We start from the raw sequence: 24,829 nt of genomic DNA, 5'->3' as shown, positions 1-24,829 counted from the left end.
CCATGTTCAGCTCCTGCTCTGACTCTGACTGACTGTCTCTCTCTTTTCTCTCACTGACCTTGCACTGTTTCCCCCATGCTCTCTCTCTCCACTCTGACTCTGTACTGCCAATTCTCCCACTTTTATCCATTGTCCTCTTGCACTTTTTTTTCATGCTCGCTCTGTCTGCTCTCATAATCATATGGCATAATACCACACTAATTAGAGCCCCTTCCTGTGTGAATTCTTCAGCATAGCCTTAAAGGGACAGGGGCCAGTTTTGCAGCTGAACATTACAACCATGCTGCAAACCCTGGATATCCATGAGGAATACCATGGGAGATCAGCTGGTATTTAAACAGCAGGAGATGCTATGATGTGTTTCAAAGTACACACATGGAGCTTCAAATATCAATGATAAATATCACTCTGTGGTCTAAACCTACCAATATGCTGCAGTTTTGTAGAATATTCCATCCTATATATTAATGTAAGAACCCCAGCCCATGTAATGATATTACCAGCCTGTATAATGGTTATTAGCCACAAAATTCAGCTGTGTAGCACCGCTAGTTTCAGTGCTACCGGAGCTAATAGAGGTTAAAAATGGTGGTGGTGGGGGGTGTTTCCCACATGGGCTGCGCCAAACCCCACTGTGTTGTGGAGGGTGATAGCACGGGCATCCCGTGTGGCACCGGCAATATGCAGAGTGGGCAGATTGTTACGTCGGTCAGCGTGTAACACTGATTTGACACCCCCCTGCCATTTTGGACCTTGCCAGTCCTGCTAACACCCTCTGTTAAACATGCACAGCTGAATGTATGTGGGGAGTACTCCCCCCACCCCCACCACCCCCCAACACCAGTGTTACTTAATCATCACCATCCAACTTGCAGGTGAGGTGCTTTTTTCTCTACTTGCTCCTGAAAAGTTAATGGAAGTCCTGTGTTGGAGGAGTTGTGAGAAGATGTTTAAGAACATAAGAAATAGGAGCAGGAGTAGACCATACAGCCCCTCGAGCCTGCTTCGTCATTCATTTTGGTCATGGCTGATCTTCTGCCTCAATTTCACTTTCTCATCTCCTCCTCATATTCCTTGATTCCCTGAGAGACTAAAAATCTATCCCAGCCTTGAATATACTCAATGATGGGGCATCCACAACCCTTTGGGGTAGACAGTTCCGAAGATTCTCAACCCTTTGAGTGAAGAAATTGCTCTTCATCTCAGTCCTAAATGATCAACCCCTTATCCTGAGATTGTGCCTTCATGTTCTAGATTTCTCAGCAAGTTTAAGTCAGCAGGAGTGTTGCTGGATGTTTGGAGGGGCTTGTGTGCTTCTGAAAGACTTCTGAGTACGACACTTGCTCCCAATCATGGGGGATATAGTTGCAGTGTCCCTTCGGCTGAGCATCACAGGGAGTTGGAACAGAGGCAGGAGAGAAGACAAGCTGCATGCAGGAGGAGGAGGAGGTAGAAGGAGGGAGGTATGAGGAGGAAGGTAGGAGGCATCCGGATAGGCTATCCGTGAGCATAACTTCAGATTCCGGATCCCCTGAATGAATCCCCAGACGCTCGTTGCTCAGTGCTTTCCCATCTTTCCATTCTTCTGTCAAGGACCATCACAACGTCCTCTTGGCCACAATCCTCAAATAAAAGAAACCACAAAACAACCCATTCCAAACCACCTTTATTCAACAATACATCCAATACCCCATACAATACTTAATTAATCACACGTGCGCATCTACTTAGTGCCTATCTTGTGGGTGCCCTTGCCTGGCCTACTTTTCCCGAGACAGTGCTACCCAAGTGCCTGCAGCAGAGCCAGTGGAAGGCTGCTGATTTTCAATAGGAGAGACTGCAGATGGCAATGCAGGAGACCTGGAATAACTGTGGGTTTTGAGGACCTGACTTCGGATTGCACTCCCTTGACACGGGGGAGCAGCAGTCTGGGCTGGCTAGCTGTCGGACAACAGCAGGGGCACAGGTGTAGTGGCCTTGGTTGGAGAATGAAGGCTTTCATCCTGAGAAAGGACAGCAGGTTCATGCACCATGGAGCCACTGCCATTCTCCAAGAGGCGCCTTAGCAATCCTAGTAACTTGCTGGAGCACAGATTGCGGGACTGCTATGAAACCCTGCAAGTCCCTTTGAGCACTGAGATTTGCAGCCATGATGGTAGCGTTCTGAGCCTGCATTGCAAAAAGCAGAGACTTCATGACCTCAATCTGAGCTTCCGCTGCAGTACTCAGACGTTGGGTGGCTTTTGTCTGTGCTGAGATATCGGCCATCAGAAGCTGCATCACGGTTGGATCAGCAAGTATTCTCATGGAGTTGGCCAACACTTGAAAGGATGAGCTTCAAGCTCTGTGCCATGTTGCAGCTGGACTCCTTCATGCTTCTTGACAGTGACAACAGGCTCATTGGCAGGTCTGCCATTGCACCAAGCATTTCATTGTGTATGCCACTTCTCCTGTTCTCCTGGACACCACTTTATGAAGGACCTCATCTGACTCCCCTGCAACTTAGCCCTCTGGTAAGCTCATACAAATGCTATCCTTTCCCCCTAGCCTGGCTACAGCCCACTCATCCCCAGTGACTGACCATGTGCAGATGCCGCCTCTGTACAATCCTCTAAGCTATGCGCAGTGCCAGTATCTGAGCTGGTGGCTGTCAGTGTCAGATCAAGTGATGGTACTTCTTCCTCTGACAGGTGTTCATCCTCTGGACCTTCATCCTCATGCACCACTGAATGGCAATTCTTCGGTATCTGAAAACGTAAATGCAATGGAGGGTTGGTGCATGGTCACACCATCTGCAGTTTGTACATCAGACCAGATTGCAGGATGAAGGTGAAGTGGGGTTTGTGAAGGTACATCAGGAACATACCATCCTCCTGGATGGCTTCAGCGACATTGTGGCTGCGGCCTCAGTGATGGCCTTTCCAATTATCCCCAGCACCGTTTCCTCCATAGGGATCAGCACATGCAGCCGTGCCTGCACCCCACCTACCCACCACCCCCCCCACCCCCCCACCGCACTGTTGCTGCCACCTATTAAGAGCCATCTTGTCCTGTAAGACAGAGGGAATTGTGTCATTGAGTGTGTTGCAATGTGTTTGGGTGATGTGCCTGTCATAGCTGAATAGTTGGCAATATGTGGAAGCTGTGAGATGTGGGCATGAAGCTTGCAGCAGTAGTAAGCATTTGAGGGTGAAGTGGAGCATCTGAATGTTAGGCATGAGTCCTGATTGCTAGAGATTATTGGTAGGTGAGTGATGGGGGTGCAGTGTGCTGAGCAGAGTGTGAGGTTGGTGGGGCAGTTACCAGGATATGGCATTTGAGGATGCATTCATTGACCTTGACCACTCCTGTGAGGTCATTGCACTTCCTCTGGCACTGAAACCAGGTTCTCGGGGTCAGGTCCTGGTGTTGATCTTCATGGCTATCCCTCTGCCTTCACAGTCTCTGTCTGGAGGGCCTCCTGTGAATAGATCACCTTCCTCCTTTCAATCTCCTGCACTAGGGCCTCCAGTGCTGCATTTTTTTTAAAAATTCCTTCATGGGATGTTGGTGTCACTGGCTAGGCCAGCATTTATTGTCCATCCCTAATTGCCCTTGAGAAGGTGGTGGTGAGCCACCTTCTTGAACCGCTACAGTCCTTGGGATGTAGCTACACCCCACAGTGCTGTTAGGAAGGGAGTTCCAGGATTTTGACCGAGAGACAGTGAAGGAACGGCGAGATAGTTCCAAGTCAGGATGGTGTGTGGCTTGGAGGGAACTGCAGGTGGTGCTGCTCCCATGCATCTGCTGCCCTTGTCCTTCTAAGTGGTCGAGGTCGCGGGTTTGGAACGTGCTGTCTAAGGAGCCTTGGTGCGTTGCTGCAGTGCATCTTGTAGATGGTGCACGCTGCTGCCACTGTACGTTGGTGGTGGAGGGAGTGAATGTTTGCAGATGGGGTGCCCAATCAAGTGGGCTGCTTTGTCCTGGATAGTGTCGAGCTCCTTGAGTGTTGTTGGAGCTGCACCCATCTAGGCAAATTGAGAGTATTGCATCACACTCCTGACTTGTGCCCTGTAGATGGTGGACAAACACTGGGGAGTCAGAAGGTGAGTTACTCGCTGCAGGATTCCTAGCCTCTAACCTGCTATTGTAGCCACGGTTTTTATGTGGCTGGTCCAGTTCAGTTTCTGGTCAATGGTAACCCCTAGGATGTTGAGAACCTAGGAGTCCTCCCTCTGGCCTGCTGTGCCTGTACTTGGGTTTCTTCCTTCTCTTAAAATGTTTCCCAACCAGTTGAATGAGCTGCTGCAGCCAGAATGCACCTCCCCTTGGAGAAGTGCAAGTTGGCTTTAAGGAGTGCAGGCTAGTTTTAAATGGTGCGAGCCTCACATGAACTTGGGACCTCTGCTGAGTTTGCAATCACACAGCAGCATGATTGGCGCTGGGCTGTATGTCACTATCATGGACAAGCACGAGTTTGCTTGTTGCCTGCATTACTTTCAACGGTCACAAGTTAATCGCGTATCACGACCCCAGTGCCCATTATCAGGCCTTATCAAATTTTTAGCCCATTTTGTGTCTCGTAGTAACTCCATGTAATTTCTATCAGCATAACAAAATTAACTTATGTCATTTCTTTCTCTCTCTTTCGAACACTATAATACAATCCAGACTATGTAATTTCTCTCTTGGCTATGCAATGCTCCTTCTGTAAGAAGTCCTGTTTTATTCCCTCTCATCACACTCACTCCTTGTAACACATTCCATCCAGTGTAATATTGTCTCCCTAGTGTACTTGGCACATATAATACTCTTTCTCTTACACACTCCAGTGTGTATAATTTTCATGCAACACTGTGTTGCTGAGTGATAATTTGCAGTGTAAAACACAATAGCTGATGTAATATTCTCACTGTGCACACTCTCCAGCCTGTTGATTACTTTCTGTGCAACACTTCAACCCTATCAGGGAGCAGAAATCAGCAAAAAGCACGGCTGAGGGGCTCCTCTCTCTGCTATCTCTCAGTGACCATGTTAAATACTGCTTCTGCTATCAACAACTGACAACTCAGCAAAAAAAATCACCCTGAATATTTATCTTGTTCCAAGTCAGTATTCTTGTAAATTGTGAGCAGAGTTGAGAGAGCTGGTGCAGTGTACCAGTCCTGAGCTGTTTACTCCTGCCACACTGAACTTGGAAAACTTTCTCTCTGACTGTGACCATGAAAGTGGGAGATTCACATTGAAGTGGAATAAACATGTTTAAATAGTAAATTCTGGCTCTTGGAATGGTCATGGGGTAGATGTACTGTGTATTGCAGGACTGAACTATGTAAACTTGAAAGGTGCCAGAGCTAGTTGGGGCTAAATTGGATAGCCTTAGAAAACGGGCGGTGGGGTTCACGATGTGCAATTAACCCACACCCATTGGTTGAAATGCAGGCAGCACACCATCTTCATGCTGTCTGCTGATTACCATGATTTTTGCATGCAGCCAACATTAATAGCACTGTACATTGGCTGCATGCATTAGTAGAGGACCCTATATCCTTGCAGTTCTTAAAGCTAGCCAGCACTTTTAAAGGGGAGGTGAATTGTGACTGGAGCAGGTGCTGGGAATCATGCAGGAAGTAAATCTGACCTAGGAAAGAGAAGAATGACACAACAGGGGAGATAGCAGGCTGCATGGTTTTGGATGCTGTACTGAACGTCTTGGTAGAAATGGTAGAAATGGGGAGAGCCACCCTGTATCCGCAGGGAGCCAGAAGATTCTCCGGATACACCGTCTAAAGGCAGTGGGAGCAGATAGCCATGGTGATCAATGCCAGGAGTCAAGCCCTGAGGACCTGAATGCAGTGCTGCAAGAAGTTCAGTGACCTCAGACAAGGGGTCAAGATCAGTGAATGTACCTTCAAATGTCATATTCTATCATCCGCACCACTAGCCTCACCATTTCTCAATTCACCATACCCCCATCACACACCTACCAATACTTTTTGTCATGTGGTTTAGATACACCCATTGTGCTATTAGGGAGGGAGTTCCAGGATTTTGGCCCCAGCGACAATGAAGGAATGGCGATATAGTTCCAAGTTGGATGGTGTGTGACTTGGAGGGGAACTTGTAGGTGGTGGTGTTAGAATCATAGAAAGTTTAAGACACAGAAAGAGGCCACTTGGCCCATCGTGTCTGTGCTGGCCGAAAAACAATCCACCTATTCTAATCCCACCTTCCAGCATTTGGCCGTGCAGATTAAGGCACTTGATGTGCATATCCAGTCTCCTTTTGAATGAGTTGAGGATTTCCCCCTCAACTACCCTTTCAGGCACCACCCTCTGGGTGAAAAAGCTTTTCCTCATCTCCCCTCTAACTTTTCTACCAATTACTTGAAATCTATATCCCCTCGTCACTGACCTCTCTGATAAAGTGAATAGACCCATCACCTCCACTCTATCCAGGCCCCTCAAAATTTTGTAGATTTCAATTAGATCTCCCCTCAGCCATTCCGAGGAGAACAACTCCAGCCTATCCAATCTTTCCTCATAGCTGCATTTTTCCAGTCCTGGCAACATCCTCGTAAATCTCCTCTGTACCCTCTCTACTGCAATTACATTCTTTCTGTGTTCCCATGCATCTGCTGCCCTTGCCCTTGTAGATGGTAGAGGTCGTAGATTTGGGAGGTGCTGTCGAAGGAGCCTTGGCATGTTGCTGCAGTGCATTTTGTAGATGCCACTGTGCGCCGGTGGTGGAGAGAGTGATAGTTTAAGATGCTGGATGGAGTGCCGATCAAGAGAGCTGCTTTGTCCTGGATGGCGTCGAGCTTCTTGAGTGTCGCTGGAGCTACACTAGTCCAGGCAAGTGGAGCGTATTCCATCACACTCATGACTTGTGCCTTGTAGATGGTGGACAGGCTTTGGGGAGTCATTAGGTGAGCTATGTGCCGCAGGATTCCTAGCCTATGACCTGCTGTTGTAGCCCTGGTATTTATTTGGCCACTCCAGTTCAGTTTCTGGTCAATGGGGACCCCCAGAATGTTGATAGTGGGGAATTCAGCAATCGTAATGCCATTGAATGTTAAAGGGAGATGGTTAGATTCTCTCTTGTTTGAGATAGTCACTGTCTGACACTTGTGTGGCGCGAATGTTACTTGCCACTAATCAGCCCAAGCCTGGATATTGTCCAGGTCTTGCTGCATTTCTACAGGGACTGCTTCAGTATCTGAGGAATCGTGAATGGTGCTGAACATTGTGCAATCATCAGTGAACGTCCCCACTTCTGACCTTATGATTGAAGGAAGGTCATTGATGAAGCAGCTAAAGATGATTGTGCCTAGGATACTATCCTGAGGAACTCCTGCAGTGATGTCCTGCAGCTGAGATGATTTGTTCTCGGTATGACTCCAACCAGTGGAGAATTTTGTCCCGATTCCCATTGACTCCAGTTTTGCTCAGGCTCCTTGATGCCGTACTCAGTCAAATGCTGCCTTGATGTCAAGGGCAGTCACTCTCACCTCACCTCTGGAGTTCAGCTCTTTTGTCCGTGTTTGAACCAAGGCTGTAATGAGATCAGGAGCTGAGTGGCCGTGACGGAACCCAAACTGAGCGTCATTGAGCAGGTTATTGCTAAGCAAGTGTCGCTTGATAGCAATGTTGACGACACCTTCCATCACTTTACTGATGATTGAGAGTAGACTGATGGGGCGGTAATTGGCCAGGCTGGATTTGTCCTGCTTTTTATGTACAGGACATACCTGGGCAATTTTCCACATTGCAGGGTAGATGTCAGTGTTGTAGCTGTACTTGAGCAGCTTGGCTAGGGGCGGTAAAAGCTCTGGAGCACAGGTCTTCAGTACTATTGCCGGAATGTTGTCAGGGCCCATAACCTTTTCAGTATCCAGTGCTTTCAGCCGTTTCTTGATATCACGCAGAGTGAATCGAATTGGCTGAAAACTGGCATTTGTGATGTTGGGGACTTCAGAGGGAGGCCGAGATGGATCATCAACTCAGCACTTCTGGCTGAAGATTGTTGCAAATGCTTCAGCCTTATCGTTTGCACTGATGTGCTGGGCTCCCCCATCATGGAAGATGGGGATATTTGTGGACCCACCTCCTCCAGTTAGTTAATTGTCCACCGCCATTCACAGCTGGATGTGACAGGACTGCAGAGCTTAGATCTGATCCGTTGGTTGTGGGATCGCTTAGCTCTGTCTATCGCATGTTGCTTATGCTGCTTGGCGCGCAGGTAGCCCTCGGCTGTAGCTTCACCAGGTTGACACCTCATTTTGAGGAATGCCTGGTGCTGCTCCTGGCATGCCCTCCTGCACTCTTCATTGAACCAGGGTTGGTTCCCCGGCTTGATGGTAATGGTAGAGTGAGGGATATGCCAGGCCATGAGGTTACAGATTGTAGTTGCGTACAATTCTGCTGCTACTGATGGCTCACAGCGCCTCATGGATGCCCAGTTTTGCATTGTTAGATCTGTTGAAAATCTATCCCATTTAGCACGGTGGTAATGCCACACAACGCACTTCCTCACTTCCTCTACACTTCTCAGTATCCTCAATGTGAAAACGGGGTTTTGTCTCCACAAGGACTGTGCGGTGGTCACTCCTACCAATACTGTCATGGACAGCTGCACCTGTGACAGGCAGATTGATGAGGACGAGGTCAAGTATGTTTTTCCCTCTTGTTAGTTCCCTCACCACCTGCTGCAGACCCAGTCTAGCAGCTATGTCCTTTAGGACTCAGCCAGCTCAATCAGTAATGGTGTTACCCAGCCATTCTTGGTATTGGTCATTGAAGTCCCCCGCCCAGAGTACATTCTGTGCCCTTGCCACCTCAATGCTTCCTCCAAGTGGTGTTCAACATCGAGGAATACTAATTCATCAACCGAGGTGGGGGTGGGGGGGGGGGGGTGCGGTAGGTGCTAATCATGAGTCGATGTTAAGGTCTCCCAGGGCAACTTCCTCCCGACTGTATACCACTGTGCCACCACCTCTGCTGGGTCTGTCCTGCCGTTGGGACAGACCATACCCGGGGATGGTGATGGTGGTGTTTGGGACATAGAATCATAGAAAGAATCATAGAAAGTGTAACGCACAGAAAGAGGCCAATTGGCCCACCGTATCTGCGCTGGCTGAAAAACAATCCACCCATTCTAATTCCACCTTCCTGCATTTGGTCTGTAGCCCTGCAGTTTACGGCACTTGATGTGCATATCCAGACTCCTTTTGAATGAATTGAGGGTTTCTGCCTCAACTTCCCTTTCAGGCAGTGAGTTCCAGACCCCCAACATCCTCTAGGTGAAAAAGCTTTTCCTCATCTCTCCTCTAATTTTTCCACCAATCACTAAATCTATGCCCCCTAGTCACTGACCTCTCTGCTAAGGTGAATAGACCCTTCACCTCCACTCTATCCAGGCCCCTCAAAATTTTGTACATTGCAATCAGATCTCCGCTCAGCCTTCTCTGTTCCAAGGAGAACAACCCCAGCCTATCCAATCTTTCCTCATAGCTGCATTTTTCTAGTCCTGGCAACATCCTCATAAATCTTCTCTGTACCTTCTCGAGTGCAGTTATATCCTTTCTGTAATGAGGTGACCAGAACTGCACACAGAACTCAAGTTGTGGCCTAACCAATGAGTTATATAGTTCCAGCATAACCTCCCTGCTCGTATATACCTCGGCTAATAAAGGAAAGGATTTCATATGCCTTTGTAACCACCTTATTGACCTGTCCTGCTACCTTCGGGGATCTGTGGACATTCACTCCAAGGTCTCTCACTTCCTCTACACTTCTCAGTATTTTCCCATTAATCGTGTATTCCTTTGCCTTGTTTGACCTCCCCAAATGCATCGCCTCAACATTTCTCTGGGTTGAATTCCATTTGTCACTTTTCTGCCCATCTAACCAGACCATCACTATCTTCCTGCAGCCTACAGCTATCCTCCTCGCTATCTACCACACGGCCAATCTTTGTGTCGTCTGCAAACTTCTTGATCATGCCCCCTACATTTACATCCAAATCGTTAATATATACCACAAAAAGCAGGGGACCCAGTACTGAGTCCTGCAGAACGCCACTGGAAACAGCCCTCCAGTCACAATAACACCCATCAATAACGACCCTTTGTTTCCTGTCACTGAAACAATTTTGTATCCATCTTGCTGCATTTCCCTGGATCCCATGGGATTTAATTTTTTTAACCAGTCTGCCATGGACCTTGTCAAAAGCTTTGCTAAAATCCATGTAGACCACATCAACTGCATTACCCTCATCTATCTTCCTTGTTACTTCTTCAAAAAATTTGATCAAGTTAGTCAAACAAGATCTTCCCTTGACAAATCCATGCTGACTATCCTTGATTAACCTGGGCCTTTCTAAGTGACATTGTCTGTAAGGTATGATTCTGTGAGAATGACTATGTCAGGCAGCTGCGGGACAGCTCTCCCAACTTTAGCAAAAGCCCCCAAATGTTAGTAAGGGGGCCTTTGCGGGATCAACAGGGCTGGGTTTGCCGTTGTTGTTTCCGGTGCCTAGGTTGATGCTGGGTGGTCCATCCAATTTCATTCCTTATTGACTTTGTAGCAGTTTGATACAACAGAGTGGCCTCCTAGGCCTTTCCAGAAGGCATGTAAGAGTCAACCACATTGCTGTGGGTCTGGAGTCACTTGTAGGCCAGACCAGGTAAGGACAGCAGATTTCCCTAATAGACATTAGTGAACCAGAAAGGTTTTTAGGACAATCGACAATGGTTTCATGGCCATCATTAGACTAGCTGTTAATTCCAGATTTTTATTAATTGAATTCAAATTCCGCCTACTGCTCTGCGCGCCGTCTTATCATTCTCAGTCATGATCTATTCCAAGGGAAGGCCTACTCATGTGCCCAAATCTGGGAACAACTAGTTTGTGCAGAAGCCTTGAAGACAGCAAAGTGTCCTTCAGCACCTACCACACCATTCCCTGCAGACTTTTGCAACTAGAAACAACTACGGAAAACATCAAACACTTGCAGAATCATACCAACAGCCAGTAGAAATCAACCAACAACTAACCTGCAAGTAGTAGATGATCCCTTTAAATAACACCAGTGGAGAGGTCCTTTGTGCTGCTTAATGCACGGTCAGCTGAATGAGGTTATGAGAGGGTGTCAGCCAGAGCTTGGAACTCCACAACGGCAGTGTTGGCGTCAAATCAACATTGCATGCTGACTGTTGTCATGATCTGCTTTCTCTGCATACTTCCAGTGGATGTTAGTTGCGCACGCGCACTATCACTTCACCAATATGGCGTCCAGGGGGATTTACAGTGGAAGTGCGCGCACGCACAATGGATGCTATTTTGGGCAAATAGTCATTTTCCAGGCTCATGAACAATGATCACTTCTTTGAGATGCTGGAACTGCACCCCAGCAATCGTTAGCACTTCCAAGGGCTAAGGCGGGGATGGAGAAACTGTGAAATTGCAGTGGAAATGTCATGCAGGGAAGGGAGATGCATGTGGGCCTCCAGAGGACATATGTTGTCCCCATGTGGGAGGGAAATCACCTTGACCCTCAGAGATAAAGTAACTTTTTATTGTAAAAAATTCTGGATCGGGACAAGGGGATCCCATGAGAATTCTGTGGTGACCTGGGCTCTTCTCCCTGCTCCCTGTATTGCAGCCAGGCACTGGGTTTCCAGGTAGTATGGGATAGGCAGGCACCAGAGATGCCTCCAAAGAGGCACAGGCACCCACCTGCTCTATGTTAATTAGATTCCTTCCTACTGACCCCATATAATCTGTTGGGATCAGTTCTGGAGGACACCAATCGGCCCATATCTGTCTTGGAGAAAGTGGATTCTATCGACCTACTTTATCTATACAGTGGTGCAGCACTCCCTCTGCTGGCCTTTCTTTCTATTATACACAAATCACAGTACCTAATCCTACATCATTCTGTAGCCTCTTTGGGTCAGATTGCTAATATGTGCTAAATTTGGGCAAGTTTTCTGCTATGTGCTGAAGGATTTTAATAAATGGATTAACAGTGTCCAAGCCAATTTCCTTGTAGGATCCTTACCCGCCCGTAGACAGGAAGTGTTTCAGCTCATCATTCGAAGCTAGATTTAAACTCCAGTCCCAAAGATTAAAGGCCAGCATTTAACCTGCTCTCAACTCTGCATTTCATCAATTGCAAAAGATGGTGAGGTTTTTGTGTGAGCAGCAATCGCCCAGACTACCACAGTTTAAAGCCGATTATATTCCTTTGTCTATCTCTACAGCTGTATACAGTGGCCTGTCCACCAGCATCTTTCTCGCTCTCTTGGGAATCATCTGTCTGATTGGAATTGCAAAAGAATCGGAATACTTGCTCAGTGTGGTAAGTAGCACATTGTTTGGGATATATCACACAAGGTATTCGTCACAGGTCATTATTCAGGCAACACTGAGCAAATAGATTGTGCTTGAGGTTACCGTCAGGCAGACAAATTCCGCTCTGTGTTTCAAGCAACAATCTGTTTATTATATGTGCACGCACATTCGGTGTGTCTGTCTTTCTCTTTCAGCCTTTCCTTGTTGTCTCTCAGCTTATGCAGTTGCTATATTGTTGGTGCACTCCCAGCAGCATTATGTGTCCCAGCTAACTCTCAGTACAGGTGTGTATCCCACCCAGATAATCTCTGAAATGCTAAAAGGTTGTTAGTCACTTGGTATCGAAGTGGCTGAGCAATTCCAAAAATAAAGCACTTAGGGCCCATTCCCAAAACCTAGCCTACCTTAAAGAAAGCCAACTGTTCAGGTTTGGTCTACTGTCTCTTCATGGAGAGGGACTAAACCAGGTAAAAACTAAGAACAAAACCAAAACAAAAACATGAAATGCTGGAATCACTCAGCAGGTCTGGCAGCATCTGTGGAAAGAGAAGCAGAGTTAACGTTTCGGGTCAGTGACCCTTCTTCGGAACAAAACCAAAAGTATGATTAACGTAATCATGTGCCCCTGCTCAACAAGATAAGCCCCAAGAACCATATCCAAATGAATTTATCCAACTACTAAATGTATGTTTTCTCCAGCATATACCCAACTGATGAAAAAAGCCTGTACCTGTATAACCTCCCATAAGTACAACTCCAAAAAAGCACACATCTATCTGTTTGGAAATGTAATTATAAACCAAAATAAGACCCCAATTTTAAAAGCAGATCTCTATGCCATTTCCACCACATCCCCTCTAAACATCAGTTTCTCTTCTTTACATTGGGTAACGAATACCAGTTGTAACTTTAGAGAATTCAGGACCAAGTTAGATGGTGTGCAGATTGTGCTGGGTTCCAGTTGCAGCCCAAGTGAGCTGCGACCTGCAGGAAAGTATTCAGTGTACACATAATTAATCTGCAAGTAAAATATAAATAGTTGGAGCAATTCCCCAATTGTAAATAAAACACTGGCGAAAAACTGATGGGATTGATATAAAAGATTGAAAAACAAAAGAGAGTCCCTGGGATTTGAGCTGTCACCTCATTGTGCAAGTTGTACTACAATGCAGTCACATGCCACTGGGAAGCAGTGAAAGCCTGACTATTGAGTGCATTTCCTGCTCATACCAGTCCAAATGGAGGGCAGGAGTTTCTGCTAGATTGCATTGGTTTTTTCAGCACAGTTCACCCAGTGGCGCAGTGGTTAGCACCGCAGCCTCACAGCTCCAGCGACCCAGGTTCAATTCTGGGTACTGTCTGTGTGGAGTTTGCAAGTTCTCCCTGTGTCTGCGTGGGTTTCCTCCGGGTGCTCCGGTTTCCTCCCACAGCTAAAAGACTTGCAAGTTGATAGGTAAATTGGCCATTATAAATTGCCCCTAGTATAGGTAGGTGGTAGGGAAATATAGGGACAGGTGAGGATGTGGTAGGAATATGGGATTAGTGTAGGATTAGTATAAATGGGTGGTTAATGGTCGGCACAGACTCGGTGGGCCGAAGGGCCTGTTTCAGTGTTGTATATCTAAATCTAAATCTAAAATCAGCCAAACCAGCTCAAAAAGATCATGGAATTTAAGCGCAAATTATGTTCGGTATTAATAGAGTTTTCACAATGTTTTGTGCTGGTTTTAAAAACATTGCGCTAGTAGTGAGCCAGCCCACAAAAGTGACCATGCCCCAAAACTGAATTCAGTACCATTGGGAGTTTCAGCAAATTTCACTCATTTGCAGGTGGTCAAGGAGACTCTTAAAATAAAACTTTTATTTTTAGGCACAAGGACACTAACAGCACAGCTTTAAAAACTTTTAGATTTTGTTTCAATTTACTAAGAAATTTGAATTTTCTTTCCAACTAATAATTACTTTGTTAAACTGATTCTATATAGATGAGGAAATTCTTTGAATCATCAGAAAAAGGACAGTAATAATTCTGGAAATAGAATTTCAATAACCCATTAATTGGGCTCAAATTAATTCATTTTAATTCATTTCAATTCATTTTAGTTACACTGTCAGGGACTCAACTGGTTTAAGTGTAACATTGTTAACACTCAACTTTGAGCCTTGTCAAACTCAGCCACCTTTGGGTTGAAGAGTGAAGAACTTGTCAACAACAATTACATAAGACCTTAGGGAATGTACAGGAGCAGAAGAGAACACTGCAGTAAATCTGGCAGGTTCAAGGTTAGAAAAATACAATCCATCTAGTGAGATGCAAGTGAGAAAATACCCCCCGGCCAGGATTTTATGAATCCTGTGGCGTTTCCAATGGCGCAGCCAGAAGTTGACAGAGCTTCTGCCTTTTTTCCCATTTTGCATACAATTTTACATGCAAATTAATGGTGTGGCGATGGGTACAGGAGGCTTGTGCGCTCATGCAGCGGGAACAAACTTTCATTGGTGGAACTTGCCATTACTCCGTGCAGCACCATGAGCCACACGTCAATAAATCATTCTGTGTTGCAAGGCACAAGGATCAGCAGCCTTTGAAAGCATATATTGATTGTGGCCACAGAATAAGCTTACTATAATCTGGACTCGGTTTACCTTCATTTTCAGTTTGCACCCAAGAACCACCTCTTCTTCATAATTTCTTTTTGCTTGTGACTGTTCCTTCTGCCAGACAGTACCCTGATTTCACCCCACAGGACCCTGACGTAGACAGTTCTCATCCCTTCCTTTAGGCCCCTCATGACCATTCTGTTTACTGTCATGCACACATCAACCCACCACCCCCTGCAACCGCCCACAGCCAGCTTCAGCATCAATAACAACCACTGCACACCCTGAATGCTGCCCTCCTCCCTCGTCTGCTCCTCCACCCATCCGAGACCCCACCCTGTGTCCTCACCCTCCCCTGCACCTCCATGCACCTATCCAGTGCCTTCCCTGCCATTGCCTGAGAAGAATTGCTCTTGTTGGTGCCGAACCTGGAGCCAAACTTCTATTCCAATGTTGGCCTTCCTTGTGCCAATGAGTTCAAGACATGAAACCACTGACCTCAGACACAACTCACAAAGGTGTACACCACCTTTAAACAAATGTGAACCAGGTGGCACAGGAATACCATTCTGGCAGGTAGGACTTAATTTGAAATATGTATAGGGTCATGCGTACTCATGGTATGGTAATGAATGCAAAGCTGAAATCTGCCACCATGCAGGGGGAGCCCCAGACCACTGCAAACATGCCACTGATGTAATTGTGAAACAAAAACCTGCTGCTGGAAATCGGAAAAAACAAATCACATCTAATTAAATCATCCCATCCGCCATCAAAGCCGCTCTTGCAGGGCCCATAAAATTCCCCCCTACATCTCTCAAACTCCTCAATCATTTCCTCCACCTAAATATCTATCTGGTTTCCTCTTGAACTTACTGACACTAGCTGGCTCCACTGTCTCTCTCGCCAGTCAGTTCCACACATTTATCACGATTTTTGTGAAGCAGTCATATTAAACTGTCTCTTCAACATTGTTCTTTGTTGCGTCTCATTTTCCAACAGGTGTTCAGTTCTAAATACTGAGGAAAGTGATGGTTCATCTGGGGAGTGCAGCCAGAGCCAAGGCCATGGCACCATGGGTGGCTCAGCTGCACAGGGGGGGCACAAGGAAGACTGGAACAGCCATAGTGAAAGGAGATTCAATAGGGGAATGGACAGGCATTTCTGTGGCCGCAGAAATTAATCCAGGATGGTGTGTTGCTTCCCTGGTGCCAAGGTCTAGGATGTTACCGAACGGCTGTAGAGCACCCTAAGGGGGGAGAGTGAACAGCCAGCAGTCACGATCCGCATTGGTTACAATGACATAGGTAGGAAGAGGGATGTGGTCCTGCAGAAAGGGTTTACTGAGATAGGTAAGAAATTATCAAGCAGGACCTCAAAAGTAGTAATCTCCGGATTACTCCCAGTACCACACTCAAGTGAGTATAGAAACAGGAGGATAGTGCAGATGAATGCGTGGCTGGAAAGATGGTGCAGGAGGGAGGGCTTTAGAGTCCTGGGACACTGGGACCAGTTCTAGAGAAAGTGGGACCTGTAACAGGCCAGACGGGTTGCATCTGAACAGAGCTGGGACAAGTCTCCTTGCAGGCCAATTTGCTAGTGCTATTGGGGAGGGTTTCAACTAACTTGGCAGAGGTATGGGAACCAGGGGGAAATATCAGAGAGGAATACCAAGGTCACACAATACTGGCAGAGATAGATAGCACCAGAGTAGAGAATAGTAAGTTATTAGGTGGGGTCAGAGTAAAGGAGAAAGTAATAAAGTCTAAATCAGGGTCAATGTGCATGTATGTGAATGCATGGAGTATTGTGACTAAGATTGGTGAGTTACAGGCGCAGATTGACATGTGGAAATATGATGTTGTGGCTATAACAGAGACCTGGCTCAAAGAAGGGTAAAACTGGGTATTGAATATTCCTGGATACATGGTGTTCGGGAAAGATAGGAAAGGGGGAGGGATGGCGGTATTGATTAAGGAAAGCATTGCAGTACTGTAGAAAAAGGCTGTCCCAGAGGGGTCGAGGATAGAATCAATTTGGCTAGAGCTAAGGAACAAAAAAGATACAGTTACATTGCTTGGTGTTGTCTATAGGGCACCAACTAGTGGGAAGGACGTGGAGCAACAATTAATAAATGGGCTTCACACCAGCAAAATGATATCTCCAACCTGTAACATGCACTAAGAAGGTGTGCAGCTGTGTGACATTGCCACTGCTCGATGACCTTTAATACTCCTGAACAATTATTCAGCTTGCAGGATAAGATGACTTTTAACTCCAAGGAACAAACCCATTTTGGAGTTGGGCCTAAATAACTGAAACCTTGGCCCTTGTTTATGGATGCCATCATAGACTGGTGCAATGGTTACTGCCTCTGCTACATCGCCAAGGGCTTCAGGCTCCACAGTTTGCTTACAGACAGAGATCACTCTCTGAGAACTGATTATGTCACGTGTTCATGCAAAGTACATTTCAAGATCAGGGAGGGAGCCTACTAGCTTGGTCTACACAGTAATGGATAAAACTTAGAGAGCCATCTGCTCTGGAGCATGCCTTCACTCCTGAATCATCTGCCTCAGAGACAGCGGCAGAGATCATGGGCACAGTTGCTCCTAGATACTTTAGAGGCCTTGGGCTCTGAAGATACAGATGCTTTTAGGCTGGTTTCACCAAACTGAGAAGCAGACTTGAGGAACTATAAGGTGGGGATTCTCAGACCTTAGAGCTGCCCAATGTTCTACTCTCACACTGATCACTGGATATGTTGAGGGCATGGCCAACAACAGTGAGATGCACCTAGTAGTCAGAGATGAGGCAACTCAGTCTCAAACCAACACCATTTCTGGCTATTCAACCATCTCTACACAAGTATTAAACAAAGTGCAGCCACAGTACCAAATATGGCTGACTCAGATACAGGGCTGCAGGCAGGTCTGGAAGGACAAGATAACCAGCAGGCTATCAATGAAACCATGCAGCTGATCATCATGTTTACTCCTTCCACAGGGGAATTATCATCTCAAAGAAGTAATGGGTTAATTACTGACATCACACTCAGTGCACTGACACAAAACAGACTGACCACAGGCACACATAGCATTTGGGGAACTGTGCAGGAAATTGTGAGTGTAAGTGGTTTTTGGGAAATTTATTTGCCCAAGTTGATTGCAGCTTTAATAAATGACATAGCTCTGGCACTTACTGGATGATATTTTGGTTTACTGCTGGCTGTACTAGTCCTCCTAATTATATTGGTGATTGAACAGCTAATTGTTCATTGTCATTTTCACCCTCTTGCTCTGCCATGACTTTGCCATCCTACTTTTTCAGGCTCCACGATAAGATAATGTTATGAAAAATGCAGCAGGCAGCATTATTGATGAGACCATGTTGGAGGGTTTACTGAAAGATATCTAACAATTGTTTGATACTTACTAAGCATTGCTTTAAGATCACAAAGAAATGTTCAAAAACCATTCTAGTTGTAGCAAGAACATTTTGCTCCAATCCATGTTTTGCATAAGGGTGTCATAAGCTATGGATGTAGAGGGTATCACAGACTGCTAGACCCACCCTTCTACTCTTCCTTCTCCTTCAGATAAAAGTGACATAAATGATTGGCTTAAAGTGGGGAACCTGGTAGAGCTCCCTAGGAAACAGGCATTATTCTACATTATTCTCTGCTGGTGGTCACATATTAGCCAGACTGAATGAATAATAACCTTGTCATTTAGGGCACAGCATTGTGCTATGGGGTCTGAATGGTAATATGGATATAATTAATGACCCTGTGCAATCCAGAAAATCCAGGAGGTCTGCAGAATATCATGCCATTGTTGTTGGTTAGAGATTGAAGTGATGAAGTTGTCAGCCCTGTTGAATAATGAATTAATGACCTCTGATACATCTGTGGATATCAAGTTAGCCGACTCTTGATCATCACTTCTTAGAAAGGCTGACAACACATCACACATGTATTTTATTACCATTGGAGTATGGTGCTTTTTTAATTGAAGTACCTATTATGCAAGCCATAATAAATTTGATTAACTTCAGCACAATAGTGCACCAAAGCCACTTCCTTTGAACAGTAATTTGGGGCATTTAATAAACTGGCTGTAACGTAGGGATCTATCATACTCCCAATATTACTGTTTTCCACAAGTACATCTAACCTTAATAGTAATTTTCAGGCTTATATCTTTCATATGCTAATGGAAACTTCATGAATGTGTGCAAATCTGGGTCCTATGATGTCATTAGAACCCAATGCAATTTTAAGTCCCACCCACCACATAATTCACTCAGTAAAACCTGATGGGATTGGTTTCCGAAGCGCTTTGGGAGCGATATTCTAAAAGACACTCAGATCATAGGAATCTGTTTGCTTTTGCATTTTTGGGGATTTCCACAGAAGAGTTTGTTTTGAAGATTGAACTTTTTTTCCTGTATAAGTTCTGTTGAGATACCCCCAATAAACACACAGCTTACGATGGGTGTCCATTTTGCTACTTTAATCTTCTTGTATGAAGAGGAAAAGGAAGAGGAGCAGCAGCAGGCTGTCCTGACACAAACAGGAGCAGATAGGGTCATTTAGAAGACAACAGGTAAGGGGAATGCTCAAAGATGATCTTACCTAGCCAATGGGGTCTATAGGCCCAGAGTAAATTTCCTGGATCTGTCTTGAGGAGTAAAGCATGAGGAGACTCCACTTTTCCAGACAGGCCGTTGGAGACCTCTGCAGTCTCCTGCAACAAGACCTACTGGCCATGCTTTGCTTTTGGCAGTCAAAGTCACCAAAGTTCTTAAGTTTTTTGCCTCAGAATCTTTCCAGGGTCCTACAGGGCCATTTTTTGCATTACTTCAGACATTTTGACCCTGACTTGCTCTTTGTCAAGGTTGAAATTGATATTGCAGCGACACAAGAACCTGCCTAAACAGCTTTAGCATCAAGAATGAGCAAATGGTATATTATTGTCAATAATTTAAGCTCCACACTATTTTTTTCTGATAGGAAATTTTTTCACAAGTTTTCCCCTTGTTTCACCCATGGTTAGGTTATATCCAAGTAGTAATAAAAATTTGACTAGAAAGTGGCACGTTGGGTAAAGTTTCTCTATTGGTACATGCCATAAAAATGGTGCCAAATGGATTACCAGTAGTTGAAGAACTAACCAGAATTATTAGCTATGGAAAAGAGAACATCACTAAATGGTTATCTCATGTAAGACATCAGATGATCAAGCACTTCGAGGAAGATTGTAATTAGATGGCACCATCAGCTGGATCCATGCAACTTAATCCAGCACAGAGCTGGAAATGCCCATCACACCTGCTGATATACAGAATGATCCTGAGTACTCACATAGACTGCAAACTGTACTTCCTACTCACATGTAGGGCTGAACCTGGCGGCCTTTATTTTCTTTATTTCATTACATATAAGTCCTTTATTTCAATATTTAAAGTTGGATCCCATTGTTGAGTGGTTGGGGAGGCCACCCACGGAACAGTCGCAAGGAAGATCAGGCCCAGCAATACAGGCACAGGATCCGTGGCGGGCCGCTGCTGCTGCGATCTGCCGGCCACCCCGCCCCACCCCACCATAGAGCCGATGTCGGGAGCTCAACAAAATTCAGCTCTGAATTGTACTGCCTACTCGCGTGTAGAATGTGAACTGTACTGTCTACTCACATAACTGCATAGACTGCAAACTATACTGCCTACTTGCATACAGACTGTAAACTATACTGCCCACTCACATAACTGCATAGACTGCAAACTAGACTGCCCACTTGCATAACTGCATAGACTGCAAACTATACTGCCCACTTGCATACAGACTGTAAACTATACTGCCCACTTGCATACAGACTGTAAACTATACTGCCCACTCACATAACTGCATAGACTGCAAACTAGACTGCCCACTCACATAACTGCATAGACTGCAAACTATACTGCCCACTCACATAACTGCATAGACTGCAAACTAGACTGCCCACTTGCATAACTGCATAGACTGCAAACTATACTGCCCACTTGCATACAGACTGTAAACTATACTGCCCACTTGCATACAGACTGTAAACTATACTGCCCACTCACATAACTGCATAGACTGCAAACTATACTGCCCACTTGCATACAGATTGTAAACTATACTGCCCACTTGCATAACTGCATAGACTGCAAACTATACTGCCCACTTGCATACAGACTGTAAACTATACTGCCCACTTACATAACTGCATAGACTGCAAACTATACTGCCCACTTGCATACAGACTGTAAACTATACTGCCCACTTACATAACTGCATAGACTGCAAACTAGACTGCCCACTTGCATAACTGCATAGACTGCAAACTATACTGCCCACTTGCATACAGACTGTAAACTATACTGCCCACTTACATAACTGCATAGACTGCAAACTATACTGCCCACTCACATAACTGCATAGACTGCAAACTAGACTGCCCACTTGCATAACTGCATAGACTGCAAACTATACTGCCCACTCACATAACTGCATAGACTGCAAACTAGACTGCCCACTTGCATAACTGCATAGACTGCAAACTATACTGCCCACTTGCATACAGACTGTAAACTATACTGCCCACTTGCATACAGACTGTAAACTATACTGCCCACTCACATAACTGCATAGACTGCAAACTATACTGCCCACTTGCATACAGATTGTAAACTATACTGCCCACTTGCATAACTGCATAGACTGCAAACTATACTGCCCACTTGCATACAGACTGTAAACTATACTGCCCACTTACATAACTGCATAGACTGCAAACTATACTGCCCACTTGCATACAGACTGTAAACTATACTGCCCACTTACATAACTGCATAGACTGCAAACTAGACTGCCCACTTGCATAACTGCATAGACTGCAAACTATACTGCCCACTTGCATACAGACTGTAAACTATACTGCCCACTTACATAACTGCATAGACTGCAAACTATACTGCCCACTTGCATACAGACTGTAAACTATACTGCCCACTTACATAACTGCATAGACTGCAAACTATACTGCCCACTTGCATACAGACTGTAAACTATACTGCCCACTTACATAACTGCATAGACTGCAAACTAGACTGCCCACTTGCATAACTGCATAGACTGCAAACTATACTGCCCACTTGCATACAGACTGTAAACTATACTGCCCACTCACATAACTGCATAGACTGCAAACTATACTGCCCACTTGCATACAGACTGTAAACTATACTGCCCACTCACATAACTGCATAGACTGCAAACTATACTGCCCACTTGCATACAGACTGTAAACTATACTGCCCACTTGCATAACTGCATAGACTGCAAACTATACTGCCCACTTGCATACAGACTGTAAACTATACTGCCCACTTGCATACAGACTGTAAACTATACTGCCCACTCACATAACTGCATAGACTGCAAACTATACTGCCCACTTGCATACAGACTGTAAACTATACTGCCCACTTACATAACTGCATAGACTGCAAACTAGACTGCCCACTTGCATAACTGCATAGACTGTAAACTATACTGCCCACTTACATAACTGCATAGACTGTAAACTATACTGCCCACTTACATAACTGCATAGACTGCAAACTATACTGCCCACTTGCATACAGACTGTAAACTATACTGCCCACTTACATAACTGCATAGACTGCAAACTAGACTGCCCACTTGCATAACTGCATAGACTGCAAACTATACTGCCCACTTGCATACAGACTGTAAACTATACTGCCCACTTGCATACAGACTGTAAACTATACTGCCCACTCACATAAATGCATAGACTGCAAACTATACTGCCTACTTGCATTCAGACTGTAAACTATACTGCCCACTTGCATACAGACTGTAAACTATACTGCCCACTCACATAACTGCATAGACTGCAACCTATACTGCCTACTTGCATACAGACTGTAAACTATACTGCCCACTCACATAACTGCATAGACTGCAACCTATACTGCCTACTTGCATACAGACTGTAAACTATACTGCCCACTCACATAACTGCATAGACTGCAACCTATACTGCCTACTTGCATACAGACTGTAAACTATACTGCCCACTCACATAACTGCATAGACTGCAACCTATACTGCCTACTTGCATACAGACTGTAAACTATACTGCCCACTCACATAACTGCATAGACTGCAAACTATACTGCCCACTTGCATACAGACAGTAAACTATACTGCCCACTTGCATACAGACTGTAAACTATACTCCCTACTTGCATACAGACCGTAAACTATACTGCCCACTTGCATACAGACAGTAAACTATACTGCCTACTTGCATACAGACAGTAAACTATACTGCCCACTTGCATACAGACAGTAAACTATACTCCCTACTTGCATACAGACCGTAAACTATACTGCCCACTTGCATACAGACAGTAAACTATACTGCCTACTTGCATACAGACAGTAAACTATACTGCCCACTTGCATACAGACAGTAAACTAGACTGTCGACTCACATAACTGCATCGACTGTAAACTATACTGCCCACTTGCATACAGACTGTAAACTGTACTGCCCACTCACATAACTGCATAGACTGCAAACTATACTGCCTACTTGCATTCAGACTGTAAACTATACTGCCTACTTGCATACAGACTGTAAACTATACTCCCTACTTGCATACAGACCGTAAACTATACTGCCCACTTGCATACAGACAGTAAACTATACTCCCTACTTGCATACAGACTGTAAACTATACTCCCTACTTGCATACAGACCGTAAACTATACTGCCCACTTGCATACAGACAGTAAACTATACTGCCTACTTGCATACAGACTGTAAACTATACTGCCCACTTGCATACAGACCGTAAACTAGACTGTCGACTCACATAACTGCATAGACTGTAAACTATACTGCCCACTTGCATACAGACTGTAAACTATACTGCCCACTTGCATACAGACTGTAAACTATACTGCCCACTCATATAACTGCATGGACTGTAAACTATACTGCCCACTTGCATACAGACTGTAAACTATACTGCCCACTCACATAACTGCATCGACTGTAAACTATACTGCCCACTTGCATACAGACTGTAAACTGTACTGCCCACTCACATAACTGCATAGACTGCAAACTATACTGCCCACTTGCATACAGACTGTAAACTATACTGCCTACTTGCATACAGACTGTAAACTATACTGCCCACTCATATAACTGCATGGACTGTAAACTATACTGCCCACTTGCATTCAGACTGTATACTATACTGCCTACTTGCATACAGACTGTAAACTATACTGCCCACTCATATAACTGCATGGACTGTAAACTATACTGCCCACTTGCATACAGACTGTAAACTATACTGCCCACTCATATAACTGCATGGACTGTAAACTATACTGCCCACTTGCATTCAGACTGTAAACTATACTGCCTACTTGCATACAAACTGTAAACTATACTGCCCACTTGCATACAGACTGTAAACTATACTGCCTACTTGCATACAGACTGTAAACTATACTGCCCACTTGCATACAGACTGTAAACTATACTGCCCACTTGCATACAGACTGTAAACTGTACTGCCTACTCACATACAGACTGAACTGTACTGCCTATTCACATACAGACTGTAAACTGTACTACCTTTTCACATACAGACTGTAAACTGTACTGCCTTTTCACATACAGACTGAACTGTACTGCCTTTTCACATACAGACTGTAAACTGTACTGCCTATTCACATACAGACTGTAAACTGTACTACCTTTTCACATACAGACTGTAAACTGTACTGCCTTTTCACATACAGACTGAACTGTACTGCC

At 45.1% G+C, this 24,829-nt stretch overlaps 1 protein-coding gene across 2 annotated transcripts in view; it reads left to right on the top strand.

Moving 5' to 3' along the window:
* Positions 1 to 24,829, top strand: part of LOC137377000 (tetraspanin-32-like) — a 99,612-nt gene that overhangs the window by 25,739 nt on the left and 49,044 nt on the right. For both annotated transcript variants that reach the window (XM_068046099.1, XM_068046097.1), the window contains exon 3: positions 12,245 to 12,342. In XM_068046099.1, the coding sequence (XP_067902200.1) occupies positions 12,245 to 12,342 (98 nt within the window). The remainder of the gene's footprint in view (positions 1 to 12,244; positions 12,343 to 24,829) is intronic.

The sequence above is a fragment of the Heterodontus francisci genome, chromosome 14 (assembly GCF_036365525.1).
Source record: "Heterodontus francisci isolate sHetFra1 chromosome 14, sHetFra1.hap1, whole genome shotgun sequence".
NCBI classification, from domain to species: Eukaryota; Metazoa; Chordata; class Chondrichthyes; order Heterodontiformes; family Heterodontidae; genus Heterodontus; species Heterodontus francisci.
The sequence above is the reverse complement of the archived record's forward strand: the minus strand, read 5'-3'. Positions and strand labels throughout refer to the sequence as shown.